At 52.2% G+C, this 12,615-nt stretch overlaps 1 protein-coding gene across 1 annotated transcript in view; it reads left to right on the forward strand.

Moving 5' to 3' along the window:
- Positions 1 to 12,615, forward strand: part of LOC133350698 (collagen alpha-1(XIII) chain-like) — a 116,152-nt gene that overhangs the window by 83,914 nt on the left and 19,623 nt on the right. Inside the window, exons 34-39 of the mRNA XM_061565341.1 lie at positions 2,380 to 2,430; positions 3,419 to 3,445; positions 4,471 to 4,551; positions 6,966 to 7,001; positions 9,878 to 9,931; positions 11,331 to 11,384. Coding sequence (XP_061421325.1) covers positions 2,380 to 2,430; positions 3,419 to 3,445; positions 4,471 to 4,551; positions 6,966 to 7,001; positions 9,878 to 9,931; positions 11,331 to 11,384 — 303 coding nt within the window. The remainder of the gene's footprint in view (positions 1 to 2,379; positions 2,431 to 3,418; positions 3,446 to 4,470; positions 4,552 to 6,965; positions 7,002 to 9,877; positions 9,932 to 11,330; positions 11,385 to 12,615) is intronic.

Consider the following 12,615-nt stretch of genomic DNA (forward strand, 5'->3'; position numbering starts at 1 on the left):
GTCAGTCGCCTGCTCCTGTAGGTCTGAGGATTCCCAGCGGGGGCAGTGGAGGGGGGGGGCGCGAGTGGGGGGTGCAGAAGCCTGGTTTCACAGTGGAACGAGCAAGGGAATGCTTCGGACTGTTTGGCCTTCAGAGCAGAACCCTGTGCAATTGAACAAGTCATTAGTTGGTGCGTTGTACATTACAACGGGCAATCACGCATTCAGGGTCTTACAGTGGAGCAACGCAAATATTTGTTTTGGACAGAATAATTACAGCCCGTGGAAATTTGTGAGCGTAGTGGGGGTGTTTTTTTTTCCTTCCGGTAACGATAAATGTTAGTAAGAAGAATGACTTGAATCCACCGCTCATGCTCCGTAAAAAAAGAAAATCTGCAAAAAATACCGCAGCTTTTCGCGAGTGTTTCTGTGCGTTTTCATAATGGCAGGATCGCCACGCCGGGTGGCCTGGCAGAGAGGCGAAAATTCTGGAGCAGTGTCAGTTCTGAGGTTTATTTCGCTCTCTCTCTCTCCCTCCCTTGATCACAGAACCACATTTTCACAGCTCCACCCAGTACTTCCCGACTCCTTGTGGTGTCTAATTTCTTTAGTATGGCACTTGAAAAGCAACAGACAAGTCTATGAATGTCATCTGTTGAGGTTGGAGAAGCCTTCTGATGGCATCTAGGCTGGCCGCATCGATTCCATTTTATTGACATGGAAATCCTTAGACTCACATCGAGACCCATCGACTCGCATAGAGACCCATAGACTCCCATGTGATGCGAGTGACGGGTTGCACTTCACCGCAGTCAGATTTGGGCCTAGACTCCTTAATGTCCCACTCATTATGGAGGCAGCTGCTTCTTCCACGTGTATCTCTCACGCGGCTAAGTGCAACGCAGTGCTGTTGATTCAAGGAGAAAGAAGCCAGTTGGTTCCTTTGTTGGATGTTCAGTGAGTGGATTGCTGGGGACCCCGCAGCCTGAACAAACATCTCCTGAACTGCGCGACGCTCTCGCAGTCCCGGTGACGGTGGTCGCACGTGGCGCCCTTGATGGGCAAGTGGCGGCGTAACGCCACCAGTGCGCAGGTAGCGGCCTCGCACTGCTGCCCGTGGCCATTGAATCTTGGAATATATCAAGACACGGAGAATATTTAACCACCGGTAGGAGTTGATTATCCGAGCGCACCCACCGAGGAGACGGAGCGACGAAACAAACGCGTGTGCAGATGCTAAGCGTGGAGTTGTGGGATGGCGAGATAATGGTGGCGGATTTTTGGGATGCTTTCATCCAGCAGTGGATCGACCGTGGCTGATGATGATTATGAAGAGTAGTTGCCTGTCCCTGTGGGAGAAGCGTTGGTCGCTCTTTGGGTCCAGCATACTGCGTCTAAGCTGGACCCAAACAGTGACCAACGGAGAAGTAAGAAAAATGTTGCACATAGAAGAAGACAACCTGATGATGCAGGCAGTGATGAGAAGGAAACTGGCACTACCTGGACACACGTGTAGGATAGACAACAACAGGAACATTGAAAGTATGCTGTTCTGAAAAATGGAAGGAACCAGAAAGAGATGAAGACCTCGCAGACAAAGTGGCTTGACGACGACATCAACAGATTGGTGCCAGCAAGATGTGGCCACTACTTGAGCATATTGGCACTAAAAGACAGAGAAGAAAGTGAAACCAAAGGACGAAATGTGCAGTGGACACCTACGGGGCTATCTGCCCCACGGTGATGTGGGAGAAGTTGAAAAGTTTCTCGAATCTGGAGGCGGCAAGTCGCGTTTGTCACTCAGCGCTCGGCCGCCACAGCCTTGTCGGTGGAGGGCCACGCTCGCCTTGGCAAAGAAACTCGCGTAACCGTGACTCGTTTCGAACCCGCGACGCGGTCCGGTTTTAGATTTCGAAAAACACGAGAAGAAAATAAAATTAAAAGTCCTACGCAATGGCGCGACGTGGCGACGGTGCCGGTTGCATTTTTGGATGTAGAAAAAACATAACATTCGTGGCGTATTAAACGTACACACGTAAATATGGGGGCTCCTGTAATCGGTAATTAGGCGCGTTCACGAAACGTTGTTCAACGTCGTGTTCGTGGGAACACCTGCCCCCCCCCCCCCCATGGCAGCAGAACACAGCCGTGTAATATTTTCCCCGCGTTTTTAATTAAGAGCGACTAGCCCGGCTGGCAGAGCAAAGTGAAACTCGACCTGCAGTGTTGCAGACGCGGCCACGTGACGGCAATGCTACACCCGTCACAAACCGTTCGCTTGGCCCGTTTAGTTACTCTGACAATCTTCTTTTTTTTTGCTTTCGTCTCCCCCCCCCAATCCCACCCACCCCTCTCTACCTCTCCCGTCCCCTGCTTACGCCCCCCTTGCTACTCCCATAGATGTCTGGTCTCCAGGGTTTGCCCGGCCCCAGCGGTCCTCCCGGGCCTACGGTAAGCGATTGTGTCACTTCCACGTTTAACAACACCGCGTAAGGATATATATATATTTTTTTAAAGGATGTATTTTTTTTAGCGTGCGGATTTCGCGCAGAGTGTGGAGGGGGGCGGAGGTTGTACTGAGTGTAGTGCACATATCTGCAATCCAGCAACTCGGAGGGAGACTTAGTGACGCAGGCAAAGTGGTTGGATCCACGTCGAAATGAATCACCTTGGCGATGTTTACCCCGTCGGCAATCGTGATGCTGATGATGATGGGAAATACCAGCACGCTATTACAAAATACTTTCATAACAGGAACAGTTTGCGACAGCTTGGGAAGACCTTCATCCGGCAGTGAATAGGTGATGATGATGATGATGGCGATGATGAAAGAATCATTGTTACACTTCATTGTTTTGCAAAAACTATATAGAGCAGGAGAAGAAGTGTGCGGTGCCAAAGTTACTTATCTCCCAGGGTACCTGCCCGATTGGATGTGACGCTGCTGCGTGCGCAAGTTAACGGCGAAGTTGTAATCATTAATTATAGTCGCGTTAAAACCGTAATGTCTCCCGGAGGCGGCGTTCTTTCCAATAACTCGCTACGTGGTTTGCTGGGAAAACGGCTGCCCTTCGTCGGCCCTCCATACGAGGACTGCTACATACCTGTCAACCCCTTATCAGTGGCCCACCTTATTACAGACCAATTCAGACCGTATTGGTCACCCCGTGCCCTTATACATCGCAACGTTCATCCTGCAAAGTCCCATCACATTGGGAGAAACACGAACAAATAGACAAAAAAATGTGTTGCCCGTATGGAAATGGCTGTACGCCGCATGGAAGTGAAAATAAAATTTCCCTGTACGATAATACGGGTACACCGAATGGGTTGATCAGTATGCTATTAGCCCACAAAATTCCGTGCAATTCCTGTCATGCAATTCGCACTTCTGGTACCATTCTCGCCGTAATGATAATTTCCCTTTGTTTTCTGTTAGGGGCTGCAAGGTTTTCCAGGACCCAAGGTGAGTCCCGGTGGACCCTTTAAGACATTGTAAAACGCGAATTTCAGAGCGGCAGACAAAATGTTAAATAATCGCACGCCCCTTTCCGTAATCGGCTGCAGGTTTCGCTTTGAAAACGCTCTTTGTGCCGTTTTCCCTTTTGGCGAGCGCAAGCGTGGGAGCAACAACACCACCAATAATAATAATTGACGGTGATTTACGCGAGCGCTGTGCGCTGCGTGGACAACAACGTTGAACAAATCGTTTTGGCGGTGGTGCTGCTGCTGCTACTGCTGCGGTTGTTGCCGCCGCCGTGACGGCAGTGGTGCCCACGCACAAATAACGACGGCGACAGAAACTCCACGAACGTCCGTCGATAATTAAACTTTTTGGCTTTGAAAGGTTGGGGTTTGGGGGAAAAGTACGTTGAAATTGAGGATCGGCGTTTCGTGGCCAAAGTGAATCTCAGTGTGCCGCGGCCGGGGCTTGTTTTGACACGACGGGAGGCCGAAGAGAGGAGCTGCTTGTAACTGTTCTCGTTTTTATTTTATTTTTATTTATTTTCTCCAGTCGCCCCAGCTGATAAAGCTTCAGCTTGGATTTCACGTGGTGTTTTTGTTTAAAGGATCTTTCTTTTATCTCGCCCGAAAGCCTCTTCGACGTTCCAAGAAATGGGAGTTTTTCGTTGTCGTTATTTTTGAGAAGATGCCGCATGGAACGTGGGGTGGACGATGAAAACCACCCCATGAAGCGATTGCCATGGCGATGGCCCAGAAAGAGAAGCAGTCGGGCAGATTCTCACAAAAATTGGGGAACATGCCAAAATTCGAACGCTCGTTCAAAACCGATCACAAAAATCTCACGAAATCTCTCTAATGTAATCTCTGTCTCTGGCCACTGCCACCTCTGGAAAACGTGGTGTCACAATGCCGTTCACTCTCCCCAATGCCTCCCTCCCCTCCTCCTCCTCTTCCGCAGCCTCCGAGCCGTTCTCGGCGCTCCCCGAGGCAGGCGATTCTCTAACGCGTGAACGTGTGCACCCACAGGGAGACGCCGGGATGGACGGATTGCGGGGGGAACGGGGTGACACTGGGGACAAAGGGGACCGGGGCCCCATGGGACTCCCAGTCAGTACCCCCCTCACCACGCCCCCCCCTCGTGCCCCCCTGCGCCCCCTCCCCCCCGCAACGCACCTCTTGCATCGTTCACCACCGGCATCAGAAGGGCAGGGGGCTGGATTTAGTGGGCGAGGCGAAACAGGACATGGATATGATTGCTTTTACGCTGAACAATATAGATGAGACACCTTTATGAGATTAATATTGTAGGGAATTGCATGCGTGTGTGTGTGTACGTCTGTATAAAGAAGATCAAAAAGGAGGGGGTGAGGGAGGGGGTGAGGGAGGGGTGGGGATGGGGTGAGAGAGGGGTGGGGTGGGGGAAGTCTTTCTGCTCTGGTGTCCTGGGAAGCAGAGATACTCAGTGCGGCCCGGTCGAGAGTGGGACAGGCGAGGGGGTGGGGGCTGCTGGGCCGGCGTGAAGGGCTCTGGCGCTGAGGGTCTGCCCGGGCGGAGCGCGCCCTCTAGTGGCTGCAGCCGATTCTCCACCCTTGAGCCAGGGGACCTCGCACTGACCACTGATCAGGACACATGGGGCAGTGGCGGTTCTAGGACTTGTTTTGTTGGGGGGTGGGTGACAATGCCACCCATAAAACAAAGCCCCGAGTGTAAAACTCCACGAGTGGGAATGTAAACGAGCACAGCTTGGAGATCAGGGAGGGGTGCATTGTGGGACAGCTGCGGGATCTGGCAGAAGAGTTTGGCAGCGATGGCGATGGGTGGAGGCGTCAGAGGCGTTGGCCAGGATGGCTTCATTAGCTGGAACTCGAGTTCCTGCCTGGTCACCCCAAGGAGCTGCCGCTGAATTCGGGGAAAACGTCGGGAGGGAAGCGGGGGGGGGGGGGACATTGCTTTTCATTATGGGTGGCGGTGTTAGCGGGGGGGGGAGGTGTGGGCACGGCTTCCCTGAAGCCGGCTATAGAATTTCCGAATTGCATGACATTGCCCTGTTCATGAGTGGATCATAACACCGCTGTGACATTCACCCACCATTCCATCACACGATCCGTTTACACGGCGCCGTGGCGGCCATGCTGCCCGCGCAGCTCCATCGCACCCCCCCCCCCCCCCAACCTCGCTGGCCTCGGTACGTGGTCTTTGTGATCGTGGTGAAGGTACAGATGCCCCCCCCCCAACCCCGGCAAGTCTTCACGCCCTCGCCCTCTGTGCCCAATCTCAAGTTTGTCTCCTGAACTGTTGGTGCCGGCCGACTGATTGTTGGAGCTTAATCGCATCATTAACCGCCAAGAGCTCCTCCAATTGCCGCCCCCTTTACAAGTTTTCTGAAAATTATAAACGCGCAAACTAATTGAAAATAACAAGTCATGCGTGGAATTCGGCAGCGATAATTGTGACCCGTGAATTTGTTTGAAAAATTGTTGGTTTGAAAAAAAGCTAACATAACGCCGTTCTTGACGCACGGGCGGGGCGCTGAGAGCGCGCGCACGTGCCACGACCTCACCGGTGACAACAGTCGGACCTCGAAACGCTGACGCGCTCAACGCGCTGTGTAAATGTTCTTGAGCGAACCGACCCGTCCCGTTGTTAACGAGGCACCGGCCCACGGCACATGGGTGGGGGGCGGCGGGGGGGGGGGGCAGCCTTCCTCCTCAAGGGGGAGTCGCAGTTCACCTCCCAACCCAGCGCACCACGCTGTGTTTTTGAAGTCGTGTGCTCATTCATTACTTGTGTGCTCATTCATCTTATTCAACTCATTCAACCTCCCTCCTCATCCCCGCTCCCCACCCCCCACACCATTGCCCCACTCCTTCACCAGCGTAGACGGTTCACACTGAGCAAACCGGCGCGCAGCGGAACGGCGCCGGCTATACCCGACCAGCGCGCTCTCGCTAAAAGCCGCCATGACGAGCCGGATGGATTGCTTGTCGCATCAAAACGATGACGACTGCCGGGCGAGTTGAGAAAAAAACCCATAATTCATCTCCGTGAGACCTGGAGTTGTTAGAAAGACTCGCTCGGTTACCCGTGCATGATTTCTATCCAAATAGGAGAAACCTTTAGCCCCCGCCCCCGTCCGCGCTCTCTCGTGCCGGTGGTGGCGGTGTTTCCAGCGGCACGAGGGGAGCGGGCCGCGGGGACTGGTCTGGCATTCCGGGCAGCCGCTGGAGCCAATTCACAACGAATCAGGCCGCGGTTTAGGGCGGCCACTCAGTGATCGGCACCGATTGGCGCAAACCTGCTATGTCCTTTTGGAATTAATGCATTTCATGGAGCTGCGTACGTGCCATGCTTAAGTGAATACTCGGTGAGAGCGCGCCGCACACCTCTGTGTTCCCCCATTCCACCACCCCCACCCCAGCCCACGCGGTCGTGGGATTAACCCTTGCTTTGCCGTGCCATTCCCCTAATGGTTCCGTGTGTTCTCCTCATCCTCCCCTCATTAACCTCATCCCACCGCCAAGGGCGCCTCGGGCTTAGACGGGCTGCCGGGACCACCGGTGAGTGGGCTGGCACAGTGCTGGGCGGGGGGGGGGCGGGGGGAGGTGGTTTGGTTGTTGGGGGGGGGGGGGTCGGAGGGGTGGGGGGTCATAGGTTGGTGGGAACAGTGAGCATGAGGTGCATGGTAGATGAGGAGGAGATGGAGGAGCAGGGATGGAGAGGTGGGAAGACTCTTGGTGGGCTCTGTGACCGACGGATGAGGCTTCAGTGGGAGTCGGGGTCTGGGTCCGTGTGAGCATGAGCCTCTTGCCAAACCACGGCGGTGGCTCGTAGCTCGCGGTTTAGGAGCCTACAAAACGCCACCGTGACTTCTCCAGTCTCGGGTTACACATGTCGGTGGATTCATGAATTGGTGTAAAGTCAAGATAGTGATGATGATGATGTTAATGATGTGCTCATGATAGACTCTATGCATGTAATGATTTACCCTCTCCTAACATCAATTTGATTGTCACAATCCATTAACTGTAGTTGACGCTCACCCACACAATGTGATGCTTGTATCATGACTGCAAAAATCTATTTTACTGGACACATCATAACCCTGGGAAGCTGTGCGGGCCGCGAGCGCCCGTCTGGCGGGAGAAAGCGCGAACGACGAATCCACCGCCAGCGCATCCAGTTGATACACAATGATACGATACAATCTGGTTGGATGCAACCGCATCTCAGGACGCAGTTTACCGAAATAACCAACCTCCACGCGTTATCGCCCGAGACTGAAAAGCCCCAGGGCCCAGTTTGTAGCCTCAACCTGGAGCCGCCACAAGCCGCCACAAGCCGCCACCTCGACGAAAACACAATCCGCCCTTTCGTGCGAGCCTGCCTTGGGTGGACATAAATAAACCCCCTCGCGCATGTTTCGCTGAGCAACAGCGTCCGTTCGTGCACAAGCAGAGGAGCAGTGCCGAATTTTTGGCGGCGAGAAATCGGCGGACCCACCGTTTGATGAACACCGGGTGGCTCTTAAGGGTTGAAGGCGGACGAGAGTGCCACCCTCGGCGGTCAGCGGTGCGTGCCGGCAGCCGGTTCCGCTCGCTACCGATGGAGGTTTGGCTTCGTCCCACGAGCGAGCTCTTTTCGGCCGCGTACCAACGCACAGACGAACGGACAGCGGCCGCCATGGCCGGACGACATCACGCCCCCGTGACAATGTCAGAATCGGAATATTTATACTGGAGGAATACGATGAGCTATGAAGCTCTTTATCATACAAGTCCAGTTGGGCAAGGTCAGAACGTTACATTAACAAACAATAGCAAAATGCAATAGGGGTGCAAACTATGGTCGGAAACGTAAACAAGCAACTTAAAAATATATACAAATAAACTAAACTATTTTTTATCTTAGCAGGTACAGCCCCACTAAGCTATTAGCTTGTTTTTTCGTTGAGAAGCGGCAAATGGCCACAAATGATAGGTGAACGAAGTGGCTTCATCGCACGTGGAAATTCACAGCAGCCAAATATAATCTCTAAAATATCGATGCGGCCCGGTGCAGAGAACGGCCCTCTCCACCTGCAGACCGCCTACTCGGCCCACCAGGGGGCAACCCTCCACGTGCAGAAGCTTTCGAGGCGCATTTGCTGAGGGGCAGGGTGGGTGGGTGGGGGCAGGGTGGGTGGGTGGGGGCGCTTGGCTCAAGGTTGCTGTTCCTCGGGAGGTGGTTGGGTGGGGGGACGTGATAAGGCGGCTGTCCACTAATGTCCATCAGCGAGGCGAATAACTCACCAGAGGCTACAGGCGGTGCCGTCGTGAGAGCACGGGGGGCGGGAGAGGGGTGGAGATGGGGGGGGGGTCATGGCTTCTGGCTTCCTAACCGCCAATCGCTAACACCGGTTGCAGTGAAACACGTGCAATAAATAAACGATTTAATTAATTCACTAAACAAGTCTGTGACACTGCCTTGTGACGTCACGGGTTAATGCACGAAGATTATGACAAAGATGATTAATCTGTGTCGATGCACTACTGGATGGGAGAAGGTCAGGCTCGTGTGTGCAAGTTGTAATATTTATTAAATATGAAAATAAATAATTCGGTGATGTTGCTGGTGGTGCACGAGCACACGTAACAACAACAACTTAACGCGTTCGTCAATAAGGCTGCTCTAAAAGGAAACGTGTAACAGGTGACGTGTTAGGCAATGGAGGAGGGCCATTGCCCGAAACGTCAACTATTATATATTTTATTTTTAAATTATTGACGAGTGTGGCTTTTTGTTTGTTATTGGTGTCTGTGCACCGCTGTCAACGCAGCAACAGCAGCAGCATCACCGCATAATCGACAGAATATGTGTACCGGGCCGGTGCATTGTATAGGGCAGTCTAAATAGTTTTTTTAAACAGGGGGCGGCGTTTTAGCAACAACGGTAGAAGTGACCGATGGCTCAGCAGTCGCACACCGGTCTGTGCGATGCATCGTTTGCACGTGAATCTGCAGCGGGCCTTGCCGAAAGCCGCTCCGGAGAGAGAGAAAAAAAAAACATTTCCCTTCGCCAAAACGACACCCTAATGAGCGCCCGCTAATGTTTGCACGGCGTTGCGTCCCGCTTTGTGCCGCCGACCCGCAGCGCCCTGCGAACGAGGTTGACGCCTTCTGGTCCCCTGAGCGCTGGAGGTTTTGGGACCTCGAAGTTGTTGCAGGCCGTGGCCACCCGCATTCCAAATTGGGGTTTGAACCCCACCGGCATTGGCTTTAATCAGAGCGCCACCGCGGGGTGGGGGTAAGGGGTCACGCGGTGAAGGACATTGCGGTTGCCGGAGCGGTATGTCAAGTCACTTTCACTTTGTCTCCCCGCTTCGGTCCTTCTCTGTCTCTCTCTCTCTGTCTCCTGCCGTCTCTGCCTGCTGCTGCTGCTGCTCAATCTCGCTTAGGGGCCGAACGGGCCAGCGGGGCCGCTCGGTCCAGCGGGGCCAAAGGGAGAGAAGGTGAGGGCCGATGCTTTACCTTGGGCACCATTTAGCCCAGCTGCTCCTAAGCTCTTGCGCTTTCTGATGGCAAAAAGGCACGTTTATTATGCGGGGCTTTGCGCTGACAAATTAGAGAGTTCATTACAACGATGGCCTTGAAGATCACAAAATTGAAGCGTTTTAAAGTGCTTAATTGGGCCGCCGTTTAAAGTGATGAAAATGAGTGGAATGAAAGTGGCAATCGGGTGTCGCCTTAATTGGCTCATCAAATTACATTTCTGAGAATGTGGCTGAAGACGCAGGTGAAAGGTGCATTTTATGTGAAGGTGGAGAATCGTGCTCTCCTGCAAGGAAAACACGCTAAAAAAATCTCCACCATCTGCCACGATCAGCCAGGAGATCCCACACCTTTGCGTCTTCACAAAACCGGTGCAATGGCTCCCATTTATTAGTGGACAAAAAATATTGTCTGCATTTTTTCAGACAACAACAGAAATGCTGCACCAAACCTTACCTGGTTGATGATCTTTGATAGGCTTAGCCAGGCACGATGACCCACATGTTGTCCAGTGGTTTGGAAGCTAAGGGTTGACGGATCACACAAGCAACTGTGAGCTTCCCGGACCAGCTGGACTGTGACAAACGTGAGCAGATTGCAGGAGAGCAATTTGTTTTTTGGCGAAGCCATCAGACATGTTTGAGTGTTATCTCCTCATATGTTATATTTTTGCTCCTCCCGCATGAAGAAACACTTACCGAAAGGGAATTGGATAGACAAACAAATGCAAGACTGTCCTGAAAAATAAGTCGTTAAAGACTTAGTGACGCTTTCGTGGATACATCTTTTACATTATTATTTAGAATAGAATGTGTACAGTTTTGATTCACACAGCTTCTAAATGTGACCCCCATCTCCAGATGCCGTACAGAACATTGGGCAATCAATGTCTGTTGTATAGAGAAAGAGGCACTCATAGACCAAGGTCGAATTTAAGGAATGGGCAGATACTCGACAAGCAAGGATCCATTGGTACAAATATTAATATATTTTTATCATATTTGCGGTCACCCATCCAAGCACTTAATTTCCGGGATCTGACAAGATTAGATATACTGTTTGCCAGAATATTTGGTCATAGGCTTGAGTGCGATTCAATATCATAAATAATACTCATCGTCATCATTATTAATATTATTCATATTTGTACCTGTGAGATTTGGTTGAGTTTGACTCTCATCCATCGTTTCTGCAGCTGCCCAGTTTGTAACTGCGGACCTGCTGCGTGAACACCACGTGGTGCATTAACCACTTGAGTGTGTTGACCCTTCGCTTGTCCTTTTTCGACTCTTTACCCATTTGTGTACCTCTCCATCGCTCACCCCACCTCCTCCCACCACCCCTCCCCGTCCTCCTCAGGGAGAGAAAGGAGACTTTGGATCCATAGGACCTCACGGACCGCCAGGGCTACCCGTGAGTGCACGCACCTCCAAGGAACCTCCCAACCCCGCTCCCTTGTGAAACAGTAGATGCACAGCCCTTTTGTCAGTCCACTGCTGGATGAGGGCCACGCCATGCAAAGCGGGTTGTGGAGGCTATTCAATCAAACTTCACAGCGCTGTTCAGTGCGGGTGAGTGAAGGCAGGGAGCATATAGACCTGGCAACATAGAAGTGCAGTACAGCAATAGATTTTGCTGCACTGCTGTCCACAAGGTAGCAGAGCCCTAAGGCTGCCCTATAACAACCACCCAGACACTAATCCAGGCTTCCCAGGTCTGACGACAGAATTGCGGTGATTTGATTCAGATTGTTTTGGTCACGGGCTTTGAGCGCCTGTCGGTTGGACGCGGTCACTGCGACCTCTGTGGGCCATTCTCGCTTCACGATGAAACGACCACATTTCATCGCCTTGGTGATTTTCCCCGTGCGCCGGTAATGGATACACCGATACGCTTTGACCCAACACGTGGTAACATTTACAATAATCACGTCTCCCTGTATTCATAACAGCGGTGCCGTTTCTCAGCTGTGGTAGCGCAATATCCAGCCGGATGGCTGAGCGGTAGAGAAAACTGCTCGCATTCCGAAGTGTTGCGAGTTCCAATCTTCTTTGACGGTTTACTCAGCCCACCATCTCTCCAGGGTAGATAAAATAGATACCACTTTGCGGAAAAGTCAACAGCGGTTGTACAATGAAAAGACTCGTCCCCTGCCATGGGAATGGGGAATTTCCACCACTGGCTCACGGTTGTAAACGGGAGATGAGCAACGGATGCCACAACGCTCATATGAGCAGGAAGTCACGTTCACAATGCACAATGGCCAAGGGACATTTATGGCCAGCTAGTATAACAGCTCAGGTAAAATGAGAGTAAGATGGCTTTTCTACGATTGCCGAGAAGAAATTACCATGCCTCCTGTTTGCCAGGAAATTCTGTTTCGTTTTAGAGTCTGAAATGCACCCGGCACGGGCGTGGAGTGATTGCGCAGTCACAGTGGAAACGACGCTCACTTCGAGTGGCAAATTATTGTGGTGACGCTGCTGCTGCTGCTGCTGCTGCATCGGCCGCGGTGCACAAGCACAAATAACAAAAGACTCAACACGATCGTCAATAACACTGTGGTCTTAAAACGGGAAAACAATATGAGAAAAGGCCGACGTTTCGGGCCATGGCCGTGTGCTATGAAGATGGGCCATTTCCC

Source organism: Lethenteron reissneri, chromosome 34 (assembly GCF_015708825.2).
Source record: "Lethenteron reissneri isolate LAM-NWPU_2019-01 chromosome 34, ASM1570882v1, whole genome shotgun sequence".
NCBI lineage: Eukaryota > Metazoa > Chordata > Hyperoartia > Petromyzontiformes > Petromyzontidae > Lethenteron > Lethenteron reissneri.